This window comes from Synchiropus splendidus, chromosome 5 (assembly GCF_027744825.2).
Source record: "Synchiropus splendidus isolate RoL2022-P1 chromosome 5, RoL_Sspl_1.0, whole genome shotgun sequence".
NCBI lineage: Eukaryota > Metazoa > Chordata > Actinopteri > Syngnathiformes > Callionymidae > Synchiropus > Synchiropus splendidus.
The window spans coordinates 26,561,518-26,584,000 of record NC_071338.1 but is presented as its reverse complement, the minus strand read 5'-3'; the positions used below and the strand labels follow the sequence as shown (position 1 = coordinate 26,584,000).

At 43.0% G+C, this 22,483-nt stretch overlaps 3 protein-coding genes and 1 non-coding gene across 5 annotated transcripts; all 4 read right to left on the bottom strand.

Moving 5' to 3' along the window:
* Positions 1–4,796: 4,796 nt before the first annotated feature.
* Positions 4,797–8,480, bottom strand: rpl13 (ribosomal protein L13). The gene is made up of 6 exons (XM_053865452.1): positions 8,440–8,480; positions 7,893–8,010; positions 7,353–7,494; positions 6,337–6,510; positions 6,161–6,217; positions 4,797–4,998 (listed from the first exon to the last, which is right to left on the bottom strand). Exons 2-6 carry the CDS (start codon positions 7,994–7,996, stop codon positions 4,840–4,842), a joined length of 636 nt encoding a protein of 211 aa, XP_053721427.1. The 5' UTR covers positions 7,997–8,010; positions 8,440–8,480; the 3' UTR covers positions 4,797–4,839.
* On the bottom strand, positions 5,058–5,147 carry LOC128759817 (small nucleolar RNA MBII-202). The gene has a single exon (XR_008414733.1). It is a non-coding gene; the product is annotated as a small nucleolar RNA MBII-202 (small nucleolar RNA).
* Positions 8,481–10,651: 2,171 nt separating the features above from the next.
* gcshb (glycine cleavage system protein H (aminomethyl carrier), b) lies at positions 10,652–14,442 on the bottom strand. Its single transcript, XM_053865761.1, has 5 exons — positions 14,252–14,442; positions 12,493–12,572; positions 11,307–11,370; positions 11,096–11,227; positions 10,652–11,029 (listed from the first exon to the last, which is right to left on the bottom strand). Exons 1-5 carry the CDS (start codon positions 14,397–14,399, stop codon positions 10,932–10,934), a joined length of 522 nt encoding a protein of 173 aa, XP_053721736.1. The 5' UTR covers positions 14,400–14,442; the 3' UTR covers positions 10,652–10,931.
* Positions 14,443–15,925: 1,483 nt separating this feature from the next.
* kars1 (lysyl-tRNA synthetase 1) lies at positions 15,926–22,354 on the bottom strand. 2 transcript variants are annotated; one of them, XM_053865344.1, is made up of 15 exons: positions 22,227–22,352; positions 21,321–21,488; positions 20,999–21,137; positions 20,646–20,811; positions 20,482–20,575; positions 20,200–20,386; positions 19,855–19,980; positions 19,647–19,766; positions 19,417–19,579; positions 18,985–19,158; positions 18,820–18,905; positions 18,664–18,749; positions 18,479–18,605; positions 18,245–18,388; positions 15,926–16,354 (listed from the first exon to the last, which is right to left on the bottom strand). In XM_053865344.1, exons 2-15 carry the CDS (start codon positions 21,473–21,475, stop codon positions 16,283–16,285), a joined length of 1,839 nt encoding a protein of 612 aa, XP_053721319.1. In that variant the 5' UTR covers positions 21,476–21,488; positions 22,227–22,352; the 3' UTR covers positions 15,926–16,282. The 2 variants fall into 2 exon arrangements, with proteins under 2 accessions (XP_053721319.1, XP_053721321.1); XM_053865346.1 differs by lacking the exon at positions 21,321–21,488 and having other exon boundaries at positions 22,227–22,354.
* Between the last annotated feature and the right edge of the window lie 129 nt (positions 22,355–22,483).

Genomic DNA, 22,483 nt, shown 5'->3' with positions numbered 1-22,483 from the left:
GAGCTTCCTCTCCAGAAAGGGCATCTCAAAAGGGCACTTTTGTTCGGTCAATGTGAGTGAAGAATTCAAATAGCACAGGTTGATGGCAAAAAAGGTTTGAACAATGACTCCTCACTTTACCTTGGAGACTATTGGGCAGGTTTCCAGGACCAGAGTTAGGGGGGCACACAGGACTGGTCACTTATAGCACACGCACGCACTTGTATTTCTATCCTAGAGGAGACATTGTGAGGTTTCTCCTCAACCATCCAAAACACACGGCTCACCTCAACCAGGACCCTGAACCGAACTGAAACCCAATTGTAATGACCTTATTTTGAGGTCTTCATCCTTAAAGTGAGGCTTAACCTTGTGGGGTCCAAACAAATGTCCCCACAAACTCATAGAGTCCTCACAAGGATCATGCTTGGTCAAGAATTGGTCCACACAAAGTAGGGTAGACAAGCCCCCAACACACACACAGCCATGTTTCGCTATATTTGTTCTGACCTCTCATTGATATAACCCTTTCCCCAGCCTCTCAACCTGAACTCAACCATCCAAAACACATGGCTCACCTTAACCAGGACTCAAAGTGAAACCCAATTACAAGTAACTGACTTACGACCAGGGTCGGTTCCGACCAACTGGTGGATCGCTGCGTGACAGAGAGATGCTGGGACACTGTGCTGCCGTAACTGTCGTACGCGATGCCGGGCTGCTACGTGCAAGGTGGCTTGTGAAGACCTGGTACTCACAAGTACACAGTCACAACACCCACCTGCAAACACTTGAGGCTCAACACTAACCTCACTAGAGCGGGGAGGACAAACAGGAGGCCGTTTCCAAGGTCAAACCGCCGCGCAGATGATGGAGAAGTGTCCCACAAGTGGTTGTTGCTAAAGCCCTTCAAAAAACAAAGACAGCATCCTATTCTTGACAACACAACCAGCTGACTAATGCAACACGGTGCGTCATCCAACAACGGAGGGAGCAGCATTTCTCCTCAGAATCCACCATCATGCGCAAGGTGCCTCTCTTTCAGCCATCAAAGCTTTGTTTTGGATGAGAATATTCCCGGCAACAAAGCAGACAGCACCGTCAACATACACACACCCACACACACACACATACACTTTTCATGTCACCCACATTACACTGATGAACCTATTTACAGTGAAGTTGTGCCGAGAAATGCAGCGCGTGTCTTATGTAACATGCTGTTTCAGAGTCCACCCACAAATGTATTATCTCCACGGATGTGCTCGCAGGCCCTGCATAACGTTTACAGCAGCTGATGGAGGACAGTTCGGGGGTGTGGTTCAATGGCTTTTAAAAGAATGAGCGTCTCATGGTTCCTTGACAGAAACGTTCATTCCAGTCACTAACAAAAAAAAACACATGCTTTTCTTTAATTATCTGCTCTGCTGAACCGATGGAAGATGCAAAAAAAAAAAAACAAATAAAAAAAATCAGTCTGTCACAATGACCGCACTCCTCTGACTCAGTGGCACGGCGGGCGTGTCACAGGCGTCGCTTCCTGACAGGGTCGCCGCTGAAAGCCAGCCTCGCTCCAGCCTCGCTCCAGCGGCGTCATCTGAGGAGTATTTAGTGGAGAGGAAGCAGCCGCTGAGGGCTCCGCACCTGAGCCCGCTCTGACAGTCAGCCAGCTGAGGCTCCGCCGTTTCACTGGTGGATTATGAAATGAGGTCCTGATAGGGCCGGGTTCTGGCAATGACACGCCTGAACACACTCTCTTTATTCACCAATATTCTTTATTTGAAAAGCCCTCTGGGAAAGCATCTGAAAGAAAACAAAAGAAAGCACCTAAATGATAGTGTTGAAAGTAAAAATAGTACTCTAAAATAAACCAAACTCAAGGAAAATTAGAAGAAAAGGAGAAAAGAATAACCATCTTATTATGCTGCATTTTCTGTACTTTTTTTTTTCACCTGGTCACTTATCATGGAGAGGAAGCTCCAATGCATAGTTCTGCTTCAAGTGCCCTTTAGAACCAACAGTTCCAGATGGATTCTCATATGGCAAGACAAAAAATACACTTGATGCAAACAGTTGAGAAAATAGAAAAAAAAATGAATAAAATTCGGAATTAAATTAATATAATAAAACCATGTCTAAATATCATAAAATTATATATACATATATATGTGTGTGTGTGTGTGTGTGTGTGTGTGTATATACAGATGCCAGATGGTCACTTCACATTCCTAAGGTAACTCTCTTACAAAGAGCTAAGCTTACTTGAATATTCGAAATCCTGTGCGCGTTTGATTTCCTTTTCAGCCGCCTTCTTAGTTCTCGTCCTTCTCGCTTAGTTTCTGTTTTCACTTTCATTCTCCAGTCGGTTCCTCGTGTATTTTGTAGGTCTCACCTTTTGTTTTCTCACATACTGTATACTGTATATATATATATATATATATATATATATATATATATATATATATATATATTTTTTTTTTTTTTTTTTTTTTTTTTTTTTAACTCCAATGAAGATACAGGTAAAGTGCAAATAAAAGTATTGCGATAAAAATGTTCTTATTAATCTTCAAAACTGCTTCGACAGGTGCTTTCAAGAACAATTTTTACTGTTGGGGAACAACATCACTTTATGACTTTACGACATCATTTTTTTCTTTTCAAGAACTTCTCCATAGCAGGTAACTATCACAGACTTGCAGCTGTCAAGTCAATTCACTACTGCCACCATATGTGGCTAATGTTTTAAAGCCCTCATGGCCCAAAGGTGTGAAGCAAAAAAAAAATTTTAGCGGCCCTCTAGGAGGTGCTTTCGGCCCAACCAAGGGCCCTGGCCCTATGTTTAAGAACCACTGATCTACAGAACCTCAAATTCTACTGCTCCACTTGTCCCATCCCTGCTGTCCATGCTACCTTCCAGGACATTTCTGAGCAAGAGAACATATTATAAGAGGAGTTTGTTCTACTAGAGACAGGTTAAGAAGCTTGGCCGTCCAGGAGAGGCTCAGAGTAGAACCACTCCTCTTGCTCATAAAGAGAGACCGCTTGAGGTAATCCTGCCGTGTCCTTGTAAAAGTGGGAGATCAGACCTTCTTCAGAAAGTATGAGGTGAGATTGGGTGTCTGGTAAAAGTTTCTGGTCTCCAAGCGTGACAACCACCGCACGGTCATGTGATCTCCTTCACGTCCTTGAGTCGGTCCAAGCTGGGATCGTTGTCTCCCCTGCTCTCTGAGATTAGCATCCTTCAATTTTGGACTCTTTCAAGAAACAGCATTGATTTGAGAAGGCTTTAACGCCGAAAGGTAAATCCTCACTCGATACACGGTGTTAGAGGCGATCAATCAGATTGAGTTTCACTGGGCTCATTGAGTAGAAACATAATCACCAGGTATTACCCTCCGTCAGCAGTTTTGTTGCCTTACTGACCTAATAATGGAGTCGGATTCCTGCCAGCTTCTTAACATAGCTCTCTGGTGGATGTCCCGCCGAAACGTGAGACGTGGTGTTTAGCCAGCTCTCCGATCGGAAGGTGGCGAGAACCTCATCTGGTGCACCTTCCAGAGAGGCCAAGTGGCCACAGGCTCAGTGGCAGCTGAACACAGCAGAGGCTTCTTATTGGCACAAAGAAGCTCAAGCGATGTCACGGCTGGACGCCAATGTAAATCCATCCAACAGTCCATGAACTTGTCCAAACTCTTGGGGCTAATGTGCAACAGTTTCAAAACACAAAGCCCAGCCGCTTCAGTTCGGAAATGACTACGCAGCGCTGTCGGTGATTTACACTCCAAACACGATCACATCTGTGTATCAGCATTAAAAATTGAAGGAGCACTCACTTAATGATCCCGCCAGGACGTTGCCTTGCGTGGTTGTATTCCTCAGCAGTCACTTCCACACAACACATATAATGCTGATGTGCGGTCACGGCATTAATAAATTCAACCCCCATGTCACTTAAATCGCCCTCACTACGCCAGTGTTCATAAAGACTGCACCAGTCATTGGCTCTTAAATCAACATGCAGTGGCCATCGGTGGCCTCATAGCCAGGAGAGCAACGAGGAAAGTTTAGTCTGGTGGACCAACATTCCAAAAGTGCAATGCTGAAACTATCCACTGACTATTAAAGGACAGACAGGGTGTCCATAAAGTCTCAGATGAAATGTCTTAACTGGATTTGTTCTATTGTCAGGGTCGACTTTTTTGTGACACACCTATATATTGTCACCGATAGCTGGGAATGGCATCAGAAGTCTGGTCAACATGGTGGAATAGGAATTTTCTCATCTATTTCAATCCACTGGTCAGGAAGTGTTTCACTACAGCAACTCACAAACGTGCAATGTGGGGCAACATCTTGCAAGGTGGTTTGAAGGTCATTCAGTGGTGGCGCTGCATGTCCAGTCAAAAGATCTGTCTCATGGAAGAAATAATTATTCGATTCCAAGTGAGCCATACCACACAGTCGCTTGTGACAAACTTTGATAAACACTTATATCAACTCAGTAATGCACTTTTTTTTTTTAATTGTGGCGACTTCCAACACCCTGTACTATCTCGATATACCATGGAGTCGCAAATTTATCCATTAGTGACACCTAGTGGCAATTCCATCAACTCACAACGCTCAATAAAAATAGTCACAAATGCGTGAGGATTTTGAGGTTGGTCCATTACAGGGTACCCTGTCAACAGTAGCCTTATTCACACATGGACAACAGGCTGCGAAACAAGTTCAGACGTGGTGTGGGGCTCAGTTCTTTTGAGACATGAACAAACTCAAGGTCACATGCAACATAAACAAAACAATCCTCAACAAGATCTTTTTAACATTTTATTTTGTAAAGTTGAACAGCAACTCCTTTTACTTTTTCTTATCCATCTCTTGCTCTGCAGCCTCCTTGGCTCTCTTGGCACGGATGCCGAAAAGCCGAGCGTTAGCCCGGGCCATGCGCAAGCTGGCAAACGCCTTGAAGTTCTTCTCGTCTTCTGTGATCATGCGGGCCTTCTCCCGCTTGTGAACCTGTGGGGAGAACAGAACAACCAAGTTATCTGGCTCCACTCCTCAAGAGAGAAAGTTCATCACATCTGAACCTTCTCAAGCAGTCATCATAGAAAAAGGGTTTAAGGGTATTCATCAAGTAAATACAGAGTTTCCGGAGATTTTGTAATCATTTGACTGCAACAGAAAAGGCTTTTGGACAAGCAACACCACAAGCTCATTGGTGTCCAAATGAAGTTCATAAATTTGTCGACCAACTGTATTTCCATTTATTTTGATATGCTTTAAAACATCAGCAGACAACCATGTAAGGTATGATGCAAGATTCCGACCTGAACATAAGACCTTATAAATTCACACTTGGCCAAAGAAACATGAATGCCTTCTTTAAGTTCCGGAGACGTTAAAAATAACCAGGAAACAAATCGAATGTGGGAATCTAACAAGTTCTTACAAGGCAACAAGGAATTCCACAACAAATGGCGGAATACGATCAGTTAGTCTGCCAGCACATTTCCACTCTACATTTTAAACATTAAATCCACACACCAACAACTGCAGGTGGCTTTAGCAGCATACGCTGGGGATTTCAAATGAGTTCCTCTCCTCTTGATGTCCAAACTGCTTATTTAGACCCAAACTACTCAACATGAACCTTCCCTCTGCTCAACTTCTTTCCAATCTTCTCCTTCCAGGTCATTCCCAATGAAATTCTTCAGTGTCATTGCGTCTAGTGTCAGAGCTACCGTCTCCAAACTGTTCCACAAAGGGACGCAGCAGATGCAAGTTTGTGTTCCAAGCCCTGCACCATACATCATGGCGGGTCTCACCACTGTCCTATAGAGTTGCCCTTTCACTCCAGCTACTACTCTTCTGTCGCCAATCACTTCTGACAGTCGTCTCCACCCTCCCTGTATGCTCTCTGTCCACCTCTTTCAACCTGTGCATCAGCATGTATGACTGAGCCTCAAATTCTTCAACTCATCTCTTCACTACCTCAACTCTCAACTTCACTGACCCTCCTGCCTCTCATTAACAGGTCGAAGAAGAAGTTGGACTAGTTTGCTGTTGGCTTGGCAAATGTCCACCAGGGCACCAATGACACCTTGTGGTTCACTGTGGTTGTTGCATGGCTGATCATATGTAGAAATGATAAAAGAAACGAAATCTTGGGGCAACTCACGTTCTTGATGGGCATGATAGTTCCAGAGAGCTGGGTGGCCATCTTCAGTTCCTCGGCCTGTGAATGATGAAACGATTCAACAACAAACTCAGGCTCAGCATAACAGGACAAAAAGGCCAGACCATGTAATGTGCTTTTTAAGCATCATTCTCCAAGACCCAGCCAAGGCAACTTACATTGCTGTCTCCCTTCTTAGGAGCAGTAGCCTTCCTGGGGAACAGGATGAGCTTAGAGCGATACTCCTTTAAGCGCTGCACGTTGGCCTGAAGAGATTCTGTGGACTTGTTGCGACGACGAGGGTCGACAGCGATGCCAATAGTGCGGGCTGTTTTCTTGTGGATGCCGGCAGCCTGCAGAGATGATACATGGCGTGAGGTGAATACGTTTCAGAAACAAGTGGAGCAACTGATATTGTTAACACTTCAGTGACAACACTGTGCTAACAGCAGTCATTGTTAAAAATGGTTCAAATTATTGATGACAGATTTGTCACCACTAGGACTGTGTGTTGGCAGGGATCCTGCGATAAGATACGTATCCCAATAGTGTGGTGATAAGATGCATTGAGCTATACTGCAAGTTCAGCAATACATTGTAATAAGAACCATCATTTTAAGGGGGTAAATCAGACAATGCAGTACAATAGCATGTGAATTTAAATTACTATGACATTAGTGCAGCTACTTTCAGTTAACATTTTGCAGTCCAGAAGAATGAACAGATCCTATGATAAACAAAACACGCGTGCAAAAAGATAACGTAATAAACCCGCCACAAAGGCAGCAGACATGTATTAGATATCAATAAAGACAGCTTCACACAATGAAGTAATATCACACAATCTCGTATAGACGTGATACTTCTGGAAAAATAGTGATCCAATATTACCGAACTCACATGACTGCAGTATATCAGTGGCTTCATCATTTAACAACTGTCAACGACGGGTCCATTATTATTAGAAGTGACGCCTCATAGGATTCAAAAAGCCCTTCATGTGGCAGTTCCATTCACCATACCACCAATAAACCAGACAATCACTGAAAGCTACATTTAGCTTACATTAAACTTCAATTTCCCCCAACAACCCATGTTGACATGTTCATATCAAGCCCAAAGGAATTAACCTTGGTCACACAAAGTGTGCTTTGTAATCAGATGCAAAAACTGAACAAGTGAGCAGTGACTTTACCTTAAGTTCCTCCAAGGTGAAACCACGTCCGGCACGCACCTTGGTGTGGTACCTGATGGTGGGACACCTAACCTGTGGTCTCAACGGTCCAGCAACAGGTCGAGGGGCAATACGACGTGCCTTAGCCTGACGAGCCTTTCGCCTGAAACAAGGGAGAACAATCTAACTACAAAGACGAGAGAAAAGTGGACAAAACCAACTCCAGATTATGGAAAAAATGACTCCACTATTTGAGTACATACAAAAATCGCCGTCTTTGCATTCCACAATTTCAGTGTTTGACTAACATATGTATACATATCGGTTTACAAGTGAGAAACACAGCAACACTGTTGCCTTTCCTCAAGAACATTCACAGCACACTACGGAAGCAGCATTTATGCCTTGAGCGAATGCATTTGTTCAAATGTAAATGCGTCTGCACCACAGAGGCCGGTTATTTTATTGCAAACACCAAAACTAGCACCGATCTCAATGACGTTGACAGAAACGTGTGGTCCAAAAGATGCTAGCATGCGTTAGCATCGCCAACAAACTTACCTGCGGAGCTTCCTGGCTGGCTGGTTGAACCAGGTGCGGACTCTTTTCTGCCAGTCCTTGTGGAAGTGGGGGTTCAAAATCATTCCATTCCGGTTGGGTGCCATGGCTGCCTACTTCCCTGAAACACAGCCAGCACACGCACATGAGCAGCCTGTCATGCCGGCTCACCACCACCAGTAGCACCACTAGCAAGCTAAACGTGCCACCGCGACCGCTACTCTGCAAGGTTTGGTCTCGTTTTGACAAGTCGAGACGAATATTTCTGCTTTACGTCCATAATGCGACTTCACTTAATTAGAACTAAGGAGCGTGTATAACGTGTACGAGTGGAATATCAAGCATAAGTCGCATCACTGTGGGGCCAGGCATCTCCTCGAAAACAGAGGATTCTTTTAATCGTAAAAGGGGTCGTTTCTCACAATAACCATCCCATCTTAAAGACGAACAAACAGGCTTTCCTGGATAGTAAGTTAGACTTCAAAACATCGAATGTATACGAAGGATTGACTAAGATTGTTGAAAATCACATCGAGACAATTTGGCATACCTACGAGGGAGGAAAATGGCCGAACGGAAAAAGGAAGTAGCAGCGCAGGGTATTGTGGGATATCTATCTTCTAGCCAATCAAAACGCAGACGTCCTTCCAAAGAGTTTATATACGTCGAAAAACAATGACAACTTCCTCCGCTTTCTCTTGTGTCGTTTCAAGAAGACGAAATAGTAGCAACTATTTAACATTTTTATTCTACACCGTGAAAGTATAATGTTAACAATGCTTGATTTAAATACCTGTTGGCATCGTTTCACGGCATATAACTTAGTCTCAGTATTTAAAATGCGCGTGAAATGGATGTTAAACTTTATTTTTAAAAGATAAACACCGAGTTTAAACACCATCATTATACTTACAAAGGCCGATCGCGACCATCATACATTTTTAATGCAATAGCCTTTAAAAATCAAAGGCATACCAGTCATCAGATGCGAGGAAAATAAAACGATTATTGTGCAGTTTCAGAAATTATTAGACGGTGTTGCTGCCCCAATCGGCCACTAGATGCAGACATTTTACTAATAATTTCTGATTTATTGTTATTATTATTCACCTTTATGGACAGTATATTTTGTTCGTCACGCATTTTCCCGAACAGTGATTGGTTTAAGAACACAGTTGTTGCCCAGATAGTGTATTTAATGTCCATCAATAATGTAGCTGTTACATATTTTCTGCCTCGACTACCTGTGGAAGATGCCTTTGCTGATCTTAGTGCCCAGCTCAAGGCCATCTGACGCATGTACTGTACCCATGAGGTTCACTTTCACTGACCCACAGTTGATGTTCCATGGTTGTCAGCTCTGAACTTAACATCAAGGGGAGTCACTGGACGTCGAGTGATATCAACGGAACCTTTCACCGGAAATTTACAGGAGACTTTGTCCGGCTTCTTTTCAAACGGACTGTCTTGGCCCTAATTCTCCAATATGCTCTCATTAATCATTGATTGTTCCACCTCTGCTATCTTTACCTGGGAGTAAAGGTCAAAGAGTGTTGGCTTCTATTAAGAGCTCGAAGCCAACAATGGTCAGATCTGACATGTAGAGCAACATGACAAGACAGCAGTGATGAACCCGCTCGACACTTCAGCTGCAGCGCTGGACATCATTTGATCATGGACAAGGTCACGACCTTAAGCAACTTTACAGCACTGACCTCTTTATGTGGCTTTCTCTGATTTAAATAACACCAATTTTGAAATGAGTCAGAATAAAGAACCAAAATAACACTACATGAAGGGCTTCACAAAGAGTTTGTCATGTGTTTCCTGCTCCACCAGGGTTGTGGGTGGTTGGAGCCCATCCAGGCTACCATGGATTCTCAGCAGGTGATGCAGTGGTTAGCCTTGGCTCTTTCTCATCTTACCCAGGGTTTGACTTGAACGTCTCCAATGAGCTCCCCCACTCATATGCTCATTTCTCTCAGACCCTAATACCTCCCCTTCTATGGGAGCAAATCCATCTCACCATCATGAATCATGAATTGTAGAATAGTTTTGCAATGAATTATTTCACAATCTTTTCCTTTCAAATTCTCATGATTAAACTGCACAAATATTTTTACAATTTTTTAAGTCAAATGTAGTAAAATTCAGTGTAAAAATGGTGCAAATGAATCTTATTGGCTGAATCATTGTTCAAGTTCGATTCGCTTACTGTCAACCTCAGAGACTCTGATGAGGCTCAACAACATGCTAAATAAAAGCATAATATTGTAAGCATTAATGGTGTTGATAAAATCTTCCTTTAATTTACATGCAGTACAGATAGAAAATGTTAGATTCATTTGCCATTAATCGTAAGTTAACTCAGCGATTAATTGAGAATAAAAATCTTAATTCAATGGTAAAGCATCAGTTCATTCAGGACAAAAAAATAGCATAAATATTAGTGTGATATATGTCCGGTGAGACAGATTTGCTTCCATAACTAAAGTCAGAACTGAATTGAAAAATGGAAAAACATATATTAGTGGCCAAATCAAAACCCAGTGGAGTCTGAATTAGTTCAAACATTTCAAGTGAACACAGGCGAAATGAAGAAGCTAGAAGTAATTGGTGCCACATGGAAGTCAAGAGGTGAAGGCATAAAATTGCATTAACATTTTTCAAAAATGAGAAGAAAAGCAAATGGTGAAGATTTCAAGAAAGAGCCTACTGAAGAGGTGGGAAAAGAAAACTCTGCACATTTACTTATAAAGACACTTTATTGGTTGAACGCGACAGTCGCATATCAGTCCTTAAGAAAATAAAGGAGAAATACAGGAAAATAAAGCACCAAAAAGATGATCTGCGTAAAGCACCCACCACCTGTTTAAGAGCCCTTCAACGTTTGGTGACGTAGGAAACGCTACCTGCCAATTTGAACACACCAAACAATCTGAACACACCTTTAATACCAAAAGTTCCTGACCCAGAATAAATACCAGAGCGCGAGAGTGTCGGTAGATGTTGCTGCTCTCTGGACTTAAGGTTTTGAGCCCTTTACTCCTCGAGAGACTTGAGGAAGTTATCATACGCCGCCTGATCCATGAGGGCATCCAGTTCCTCACTCTTCTCCACTTTCATCTTGATTAGCCAGCCTGAGCGATAAGAAGTCAAAATGGCAGCACAGCTTTTATGGCTCAGGGGCAGCTTTTCATTCTCACCTTCACCGTAGCAGTCTTTGTTCACCAGCCCTGGGTTGTCAGCCAGCTCCGTGTTGGCTTCACACACTTCGCCTGTCAGGGGCGAGTACAGCTCACTGGCGGCTTTCACGCTCTCCAGGGAGCCAAACTCCTCTGCGACGCACAAGCACATGGACGTCACTGTCATAGCTCCATCTACGGTAATACTCAGCTGTTTCCCAAAGTTTCTCACCCATTTGGCTGAGGTGACGACCGACGTCTGGAAGTTCACAGTAGACCACATCACCTAACGCCTCCTGAAAGTCATGGAACGCAAAGATGTATTGACCTCTGTGTCATTTGACTGGTGAAAACAATACATTATATACATATTGCAGAAGAAGAGATTTTATGGTCATTTGTCCCTGTAGCGAACAAACCAAATGTGATCCTGCACCACAAACAAAGTGAAGCACATTAGAACAAGGACTACACCCAGGTTTTATTCTTCTCTTTATCTCTGGACACTCACATGTCATGTGGTCACTACCGCTGGTTGCTTCCTGCCAGCAGACAGGATTTTAGTGAAGTGAAACCACAAGCCTCAAGCCAATGCACACCTCCTTCAAAGCCCAAGATGGAGAACTATAAATTTAAACAAATCCAAATCAAAGCTGACAGGAAAATCAGAGGCATTTTTTCGGACTTTCAGAAGGTAAAAAATTTGTTTGAAAACACGCAAGAAACATGACATGAAGATGTGTAAATATGCAGTAAGATGAGAGCTTTTACAGCTTTTTATCTCTGACAGAAGGTCAGAACAGACAGCAACAGAAAGCTTTCTCTCTAAGTCAATGACTTTTGAAGCTCACTCCATACTTGGCCGTGTCAATCCCTTAAGTCAAGGTTGATATAACAAATCACTTCCAGTTTCAGAAGTGTTAAAGGTACAGGCTAACACGACTATTTTCAATCTGAAAATGTAACTATTAGTTTGCACGTGCAGTGAATTAAGACTAGTGGCTTGGTTATGAATGAAGTCCAAATTGTTAAAGGTTCATTTTTCACCTTTGTCATTCCAGCATTTATTTCCTTTCAGTCATCCAGCATGCTTTTTTGTGGCTGTAACTGTGTATATTTGGAATATGCTGACAGTACTTGCTATCATTTGTTGCGTGAAAACGAGGACTGGGAGATTAATTTTGATTAATCTTTCACTGACGAATTCATTGAAACTGACATGTAAATCTTCATCTTTTCATCCAACCTCAGAGAGCGATCGGCTTTATCACTTCTGACAAGAGGCTCAAGAGTTTCACCACAATCAGAGCAACTATCTGCTGCAGCTGAGGACAAGGTGCGCTGAGATGAACCACGTGCGACTGATATTAGAGCCAAATCAATGACTGATAAGACACAAGAGAGATGTGAGCAGCTACCTGAGCGTAGCTGCTGACGCCCACTGTGGCCACGTCGCCCTCCACTCGCACCCACTCGTGTTTATCTGTGAACTTCAGTGCTGAGGGGGAAAAGAAGATCCTGGTGATTCAAATGATCATCTGCTTGAAATCTAAACCAAGAAATAGCTGGAATGAATGAACACAAATGGAGGTCAACAGTCCAGGAGAAAAAAAATGAATGAATGACTTTATCAATGAGAACAGGAGTGTAAAAGAAAGGAGAAGCCAGTCTGCTGCACCGAGTTTTCAGGATTGCATGGTGGACTGCACTGTTCTAACAGACCTTAAAGACACACACTTCTGTTTTTAGTTCCTTCTCCTGAAACTATTGCACAAAAACGGACAGATGTCAGATGCTGGTCATCAGTGCAATGAGCCAAACTTCAGAACAGCATTTGTTTGATAGATGCTGATGACATATGAAAACAATCACGATGACGCATTAGAGTTTTCTAAATAATATATACTTCACATAAACTATGAGGTATAATAGCATAATAAAAACTTCAAATTATAATGTATATAACTATAATATGACTTCAAAACACCTCTTTCCATGCTTCATAGGAAATTCCTCCACAGAATAAGTCACAAATCACACAGCAACAATATTGTCAGAAAGAAATACACACATTATCTTCAACCAGACATTAAAGACACACCAAAGGTTTACACGAGTCGACTATAATCGACTATCAAATGAAATAGCCGTGATGTCATCGCTGTCTTAACAAAAACTGGGAGAAATGACTAAGGTGTCGGGAGCACTGCGACCCAAAACATGAAAAGTATGGGAACATTTAACAACAGATGCATTAAGTTACATACAACGTTTGCTAAACATACCTATCACACTATATTTGGAGCAAATAAAGTCCAAAAGCTACATTTCAGAACTACGTTAAACACTATCACATATCATATATAACGACAATTTACATAGTTATTATTATTGTTATAACATTCATTTATTTTTCATCGCTGTTGACAGTGCTACAATATGACAGACCCAAGTCATATCCCGACTAGTCAACTAATAGTTGAGGTAGTCTGTGACTAGTGGACTGTCGAAATAGTTGGAGGCCGAAAGGATAAAAAAAAAAAGAGTCTAATCAAAAGCAAATACAACGATCAGAAGCTGCTCAGCCAAACTGCTTCAATCCACTCCTGCAGCCTTAAACCTGGAGTATTAGTGCGCCTCCACAGGTTGCTGTAAATAATATTTGAATAATAATTCTTGTACGAATGATCCAACGAATATACTTCAAATTGCATGTGCGTGAACACATGTGACACTGTAGGATAAGATACAAGCCCACAGTCACATGATCTCCTCCATGAACGTTGTACTTTAACCCACGGGTTGCATGAAGACCACAAGCATGGAGTTTTATCAGCAGGTACATGTTTGATACCGACGGTTAGACAATGGTAGATGAGAGCCGGGAGAGGGATGGTGTCGCTCGCGGTGTCATGCAAACACAATTCAGGTTTGAACCAGATTGGGAGCAGAGATGCTGATGCTAGCACCGGGCAGCTGAATCTCCTTCCATGTGATCCGAAACATGGCAGCTCATTCCAAACACCAATAATAAGACACAAGTCTCAAGGCTGGCAACAACATCACTTTGGAGCTGGGTGCCAGTCACGTGACGACACAGAAACTTGGACCGAGTCGCTGCAAAACCACCTGCCGCAGGGAGGAAAAAAAAAGTTATGTAAACGTTCAAAAACTCACCTGTTGACAGGAAGGACGAGGTGCCGAGTGCTCGCGGAGAGTCGCTGCTCCACAGCAGCCGAGAGACCGGAGCCCGAGCCGCCGAGCAGAGCTGCAGTCTGTGGGGGAAGTTCGAGGTGAAGCACCGCAGCGCTGCTCTCATCGCCATCTTCACTCCGTCACTACTGAGTGGGAGCCGCGAGGCAGTGCGCTCGCGCTGTACCCTCGCACGCACGCGCAGGCGGGACAGCTCTGGTGAGGGGGAGGAGGGCGACTCTTTTTTTTTTTTTTTTTTTTTTAAGTCCACCAGGAAATACGAAGCAACCAGGGATGCAGGTTCCTCAAAACTCCTGCTGAAATAATGACCGCATCATTAATTCCGTTTAAAAGTTCAATAAAAGAAAAATTAGATCACGTTTAAAATTATCCTTACAAATAAATTATTATAAAATAAAAAAGACCAAGACCAGGCAAACTACCTACATCATGTTGTGGTAACACAACATTACACCCATTCTATGAAAACAAGAATATTATCCACCGCACCTTGAATAACCTGAAATATTCAATCCAAATTGAAGGAAGAAGACCCTCCATATATGAGCAATACAGTGATAGTATCAGCACTTTTAGCAGCAGAAATAAGGATAATGCTGCAGGTAATAACTAAGTAATAACAGTAATCTTTTTTTTTTCCTCCAAAACTACTTATATCTTAAAGTTATACCTCTCAGATAAAAGTTTGGTTCTCAGAAGACGCAAGACAACGTGGAATGTAACACAAGGAAAGATTATAGAGTATGTGGACAGAGCAGGGCGAAAACGAAAGCAAAGAACTGCATCCAACTGTACTGCCCTCAGTTTCAGAGCAGGCAATATTGAGGAGCCAGCAGACAGTGTGTAAGGGTTTAGTTCACATATATTTGTACGTTTAAAGACATCTATCTCATTACTGTATCTCTATATATCTATATCTGTATCATTATTATGAATATCTCCTCCCCCTGGGCAGTTCCCTGTAAGTGGGCTGATTTCAGTGAAACATGTTGACTGACTCAGCAGGATTGGAGGAATGTCAGTACTGGGAAACAAATAAGCAGAAGTGATATCATGACCAGATTATTTTCCTCCATGTCTTCTTAGTGCTGAATGCAGTTAGTGAATCTTTCAAAACCATTAGAATAAGTAATAAAACAAATAGAAACATTGAAGATCAAGGAAGCTTTTGCCCATTACAAGGTGCAGATTACCAAATAAATAGATGCTTCTATGTACAACTATAGTATCCCAAACATTTCTTTACCACCTGGCCTCAAGATGCATACAATAGATGGTTAAATTATTAGCTTTCCTTTAGTCCAGATCAAGACCTCTGTGACCCCAAACAAATCTATGAAAAGTAGTTCAGCCCCTGATCCAAACTACTGCTTCCCCAACAGGCATTTGAGGCTTCTTCCAATGTGACTTCTGAGAAACAAGCTCATTCTGCACCCTCAGACCTAAAACAGTGGCATTATTCCTCAAGTATCCTGGGGCCATCCAAGCTCTCAAACTAATGCGACCCCAGTTAGCTAGCTCAAAGGCTTCACGGAATCAGACCTGGCCTCTTGTTCTGTGACCTATTCGGCAATAGTAGGATCCATGGTTTAATACTTATGTTCCATAGGACAGCAGCGTAGAAGCAAGAACACACGGTTCGATCCATATACTTTATTTTCCACCACCATTTGTTGCCAATGTCATGAGCTCACCCTGAAGTATGTGATGAGTTACATAATCTGGAGGACAGTGAGGAGACATTGTAGGAAGAATGGCCTTCACAGATGAATCAAGAGTCTGCAGACGTGACATTATTAAAACACGTCCGTCCCACCAGACGGTTGATACAGGTTTGAGAAAAGTATAAAATCAGAAAGAGTTTTTGCAAAAGCAAGTGGCAGCAATCTAGTACTCCCCTTCATTTCCGACACCCTCAGACACACCAACGTTGATAAAAGACTCCACTGATGAGAACGGACGGGTCAAGTCTTGACCAGGCCAGAGTACACAGCCTTATATAGGTGTTCCCTCAGTTGGTGCAGGCTTGTTGTCGTCAGGCTTCATGGCAGGGAAGAGCAAAACTTCCTGTGAAAGAACAACACCGTCAGCTCACGACCAAGTTGCTGGGCTACTTTGCTCTTTGTTTAACCTGCATCGACAAACAAAACCATCCAGGGGGAAAAGAAATGCACAAATATCGGACAGTATCTTTAATATGTAACCTGAGCAAACAGGGCAGCTTGACCTGCATCATGTTTGGCCTGATAAAAGGCAAACAGGAAACATGTGGGAGATAATCCCACATGATTTGTCAAGGTGCCCAGGGAATGTAGAATCAGTTCATCAATTATGCTGCATATGAATTAATTTCCAGTCCCTGAATTTTCTTGTCCCAAAGCAATTTGACAGATACTCTGACTCTCCAGTAGGTGGCGACAATGCCCATCAACGGCACTGGCTATAGAGCAAATTGAGGGACATCTGAAAGCTAGAATTCCAACAGGTGGGAAACACACAGAGTCACCACTCACCTCATGAGTTTTGCTCAAGGCTTAGTTTCTCTTTTGATTGACAGACATTGAGGCAAAGAACCTCAAGAGCCAAGTGGAAATGTGAAATGAGCATTTCAAGACGGGAACGCCTCACTGAGTAAACTAAGACAGAATAATTGTGAACGATTCGTTACTGGGACTGTGACTATTGAAACAGCCTGAATCAGATCGAAACTGAAGAAGTCTACAGGATCAAAGGTGAAACATTTTCAAGTCAATTGCCACAACTGAATGTTCTTACAACAATGGACTGAGGACCGCCGCAGAGATAAGCTTTATTTCCTATATGTTAATATTTAATTTGGTGCTCTACTAAATCATGTTTATGACACCAATCTCAAAAAAGGAATCAGCAGTAGTGCTGTTACAGCAGTCTGCTACAAAATACACCTAGTGTTGAGTCTGGCTGCCTGATCAAAGTCAATACTTAACTAGTGTCTGAAGATTCATATTCCGACTTGGGCAGTGTCTTTGATCCAGCCGATTTAATGTGGAATGTTTGTTCAGCACAGCAAAGAGATCAGATTTTCTCCCCCCTTTTACAAGTTAACCATGATCAACTGAGTGGCTTATGTTCTATTCGATCAATACATGGACATTAGCAACAGCCAGCTGGATTCAATTTCCTCCTCAATTATCTGCTTTCCTATTAAGAGACACTGAAGACTAGTCTAATTCTGTATCTGAACCAATATTGACTAGACACTGTAGTGAGGTGTGTAAACATTTGAGAGCGCAAATCCTTAAGATGCTTGGAGAACTCAAGGAGAGCAAGTGAAACTACTAGTGTTTGCTTCATGAAAATGTTATGAAACTAAAAGTTCTGGATTTGATCGACCATGCCTGAGGACTTTGGCTGTGTCCCATTTCTCACACTAACATCTCACGCTAACATGAGCACTTAACACTAGCACTTGGTTCTGAGTGCCCTCCGACGACCAAGCAAAGTGATTGACGTCCCTAAGAATTGGGACAACACTTCACGACGTCACATTGCAGTGATAGATCTGTTCGCGGTATGACAATGTTAGCGTTAGCCTGGATGCTAGCCGACTGTTGCTTGTTCACAAGAAATAAACACACTGTTGTACATACATGTTGTATTGTTCATGTTGTCGGACACGGTAGACCATTTGGGTTGCTAACATGTGATACCAGAGAAAGTAAACAAACGGAAGAGTAGTCCTAGTTACTAAAATGTCCCTGTTGTCCTATCCTGTTTTTAAATAAAAGTACTTTGGTATCCTGGAAATCTATCCACACTTCATCTTCCCACTTTCAAGTCAGTTCCGGAGCTCCCTCGGTTTGAAGGGATCATTTCAAGTGGTGAACAGTGAGTGCCCTCGGTCTTAGGAGTATTGGGACACACTACACTGACACGTGACACGCGAAACCCAGTGTTCGGGCCAAAAACGAGTGTTACCTTGATATTGTTAGAGTCAGTGAGGAACATGGTGAGGCGGTCGATGCCCATCCCCCAGCCGGCAGTTGGCGGGAGACCGTATTCTAGAGCCGTGCAGAACGTCTCGTCTATAAACATGGCCTCGTCGTCCCCCTCAGCTTTGGCCTGAATGAGACATGGTTCAGTCACTGGTTACTACTAAGACTTTCAGTTAAGGGTAAGATTTTTGGGTCAAAAACAAGAATCGGAGCAAACCTTAGCTTGTTGTTCAAAAAGCTCCCTCTGTCTAACAGGATCGTTGAGCTCAGTGTAGGCGTTACACACTTCCTTCTTCATGACGAAGAGCTCAAACCGCTCAGTGAGGCCTTTCTCTGATCTGTGCCTGGAACATGGAAGTGATGAACAGACTCACAAAGACAGTGGCTACTTCTTATTCCTACCATTTTGCGAGAGGACTCATGATCTGAGGGTGATCACAGATGAACGTGGGATTGATGCAAGTCACCTCCAGGAAGTCTCCAACCAGCTGCAAGAAACAGCTCATTGTAAACAAAGACTCGAACCGGTCAGGTGAAGGTGAAGAGTCAAGACGGCACCTTGTCCAGCAGACGAGCCGTCGTCCTTGGGGGAGGACACTCGACTCCTTTCTGAGCGCACAGGTCATCGAAGAATTTGCGAGTCTCTGAACAAGTCAGGAATGACAGATTGGTGTCAACGACCGGGTGAGTACAGATTTAAGCACAAAACAATCACGTTCTCACCGTCGCTGTCGTAGCTGTCGGTGGGGGGGAATTTGACTCCCATCACCTTCTCAAGGTCATGTGTCATGCTCACTCTTCTAAAAGGAGGTGTGAAGTCGATCTCGTAGGCTTGTCCCTCTGGACCTTCAGGGTGATATGTTACCTTGTATCCTCCAGTGATGTTCTTCACCATTCCTGAAGAGAGGCACCGAGACTGAGACGTTAGGAGCTGCAGCAGACTAACGCTAACAAATCCATGGATGACCAGTCTTTAATGTGGTTAAATACAAAAACTAAAATCAGCCAGAAAGCACCATTTAAAGGAACGGGACACTGAGAGAACTACATTTACAAGTACATTTTCAACAGATTTGAACTAAAACATAAGACAACACGAACTCAGCAAGAGCTGCTCAACAAACATCAGATGCGAGAGATGATGAACCCTCTCACCTGAGATCATTTTCTCTGTGATTTCCATCAAGTCGTGGTAATCTGCATACGCCATGTAGAATTCACAGGTCGTGAACTCTGGATTATGAGTGAGATCAATCCCCTCATTCCTGAATTGGCGCCCAATTTCATAGACTCTGTCCATTCCTCCGACCACAAGCATCTGAGTGGGGAAAAAGTGTATACAGTTCAGGTACCAATAAAGCAGGAATGGGGTGATGTGTACCTACCTTGTGGTAGAGCTCAGGAGCAATCCTCATGTACAGCTTCATGTCCAGCTCGTTGTGGTGAGTTACAAAGGGACGGGCCACTGCTCCACCTGGGATTATGTTCATCATCGGGGTCTCAATCTGCAATTACAGACAGGAAAGTGAATATAAGTGGGAGAACATGGTGATGAAATGGGACCATAAAAAATGGTCAGGTTTTGCTACTTACCTCCAAAAATCCAAGCTGATCTAGGAAGCTGCGTACGTATGTGATGATTTTGGACCGAGTCACAAACTTCTGCCTCACATAGTCGTTCAGAATCAGGTCCAGGTAGCGCTGTCTGTACCTTGTTTCCTAGGACAATAATGTCAAATGCAGATCCAGTTTGAGTTTCTGATGTATATTTTTAATTTAAAACTATAAAGCGGTACTGAATGTTGCCCTATTACTGATCATGATGCTTATTACGAATCAAATATAAATATATATATATATATATATTTATATCAATTACAACAACACATCCACTACAAAGTCCATTGAAGCAACACGAGAGATTCAAATTGTGATCACCTTGTCTTTCAGACCGAAGTGCAGGTGAGGCAGCATGTGCAAACAGGGCGACAGCAGGGTCATCTCAGTGGGAATGATACTGAGTTCGCCTTTCTTTGTCTTCCCAGGGTTACCGCGCACGCCGATGATGTCACCACGCCTCAGCTTGTTGTTGATGGCCACAAATTCCTCCTCTGACTTGTAGGACCTTTAGAATAAGAAAGAATAATAAAAGACATGACTGTCAGTTGTCAAAATGAAATCACGCGGTAAAGCATTCACTGGATTTTCACTTTTATTCACCTCGAGTTGGCCATGACTTGTAACTTCATACCCTCCCCTCTCAAGTCATAGAACAGCAGCTTTGCCCCAGAAGCTCTCTTGGCATGGACGCGACCTGAAAACAGTTGATATAAGTTGCACACAAGAAGACAAGAAACTCGTTTTTAATGATGCCTAACAGGTACCTGACACATTGAGAACAACATCTGTCAACTGTTCTCCAGGCTGTAGATAATTGTATTTCTCAATGAACTCTGTGAGCGACAGGTCGACGTTGAACTTGTGCGGGTACGGGTCCTCAGCAGTGCCTTTCAGTTCTTGGATGGCCTGGGAGCGGATTTTGAAGTATTGCTACAAAGAGGAGAAACAAATGTGACCATTCAGGCAATGGAAAACGGAAACAAATCCTTTTATGAGTTTATTATGAAGTTAAGTTGAATACAGTTAGTACAGAACCAAAATTAGTTTCACAAACTGTATACTAGAGTATGATAACCTGGACTTTATATGACTCTTAATGACCATACTCAAGCCTCACATTGGGGTCAAGGGTCTCCTCATCCAGGCTGCAGTTGTTCTGAGTGTCGTCGCTTTCTTTCTTCTGCTGGAGCTGCTCTTTCACTTTGGCTTCTTTCTCCACAGCCTTCTTCTCGGCTTTCATTCGCCTCTTCAGCTCACTAGAAAAGACCATGAAGACATCAAAACAAAAGATGCCATATGTGCAAAACTAAATGTTTCAATAAACAGTGCAATGTGGAGTCTGCATTGAAGACCACCAGGCGGTTTGCAGACAGATAATTTAATGACAGAGATGACAAAAGGTTGGTTGTTTTTCACAGTGGAATGGAAAAGCCACCAACCTTTTGTCACCTCGCCATCGGACCCCATAAACATGAGCCGGTGCCGCAGCTGCGCATGGGGAGGTATATTTTAACCACTGTTCCCTGACCCCACTGGCTCGACACAGCTGCTGCCGCGCGGCTCGGGCCAGGCACAACATGCTGGGCCACCACATTCAGCAGGCCTACCTGAGGAAACATGTATGGAAAGGGTGTAGAGCAGACAGAGCAAAGACTGAAAGTGAAAGTGGGGTAAAGCAGCTTCCAAACTACTAAATCCCAACAGGCTTTTTGAGGCGAAATAAATGGAATTGCTGTTGGAATTTGTTTAAGATGGGAGCTGGTATGACCTGCTTCATGCTGGCTGATAAACGTTAACGTGTATTTTTGGAGTAGACATTAAACAATTCTTATGTTAACACATAATAAAGTCAACAGATTAGTCGAACGACGGAAATAAAATTAAACAAAAAAAACCTCTCCAGTTTATTATATTAAACGCACAAATGATGATACACGCCCCATTTGTTGTGTGAATTAAAGGACACTTGACAATAAGGCGTGAAAGTAAATGTTATCCAGAAGCTAACAAGTAGCAATATTCTCAAATGTGTGTGAAACACGCTAGAAGAGTATGCGGATATGCCGCCTTTGGAAGACTTTGGGGATTGTAGTTTCGTTTAAGGACAAAACGACGCGGTTTAACATGATGACATACATTTAAAAACTACAAGCCCCACTGAGAAGAGCGCAATGGTTGCTGGGAAGAGTAGTCCAACTGATGAAACCTCGCGTCACCGACATGGAAATACCGGGAAGAGCGTTTATCACTGTAACACATGTTTTCAATGAAGCGCATCGTTGATATACTTAAAAAGAGATCAGACAGTGGGATGAATTGCAGCGAAGTCAAGAAAATAGCTTTACTTTTTGCTGAGTTTCCCTCCGTCCGCCTCTGTCACGTCAGCCATGTTCTCGAGTTGAACCCAGAAAGAACTGGGCCTGCGCGGGAGCTAGAGGAAACACCGCGAGATCCGCGTGGTGCCTTTAGCGTGAGGAAAGTAGGCGTCAAGTGTTACTCCCGGCGTTTTATACAGCGTCCTCGATGACGTCAGTGTGTTGCAGCATTTACAACTTTATGACAGTGTCAATGAAATCTTACTGGATTTTTTGAAATACTCGCT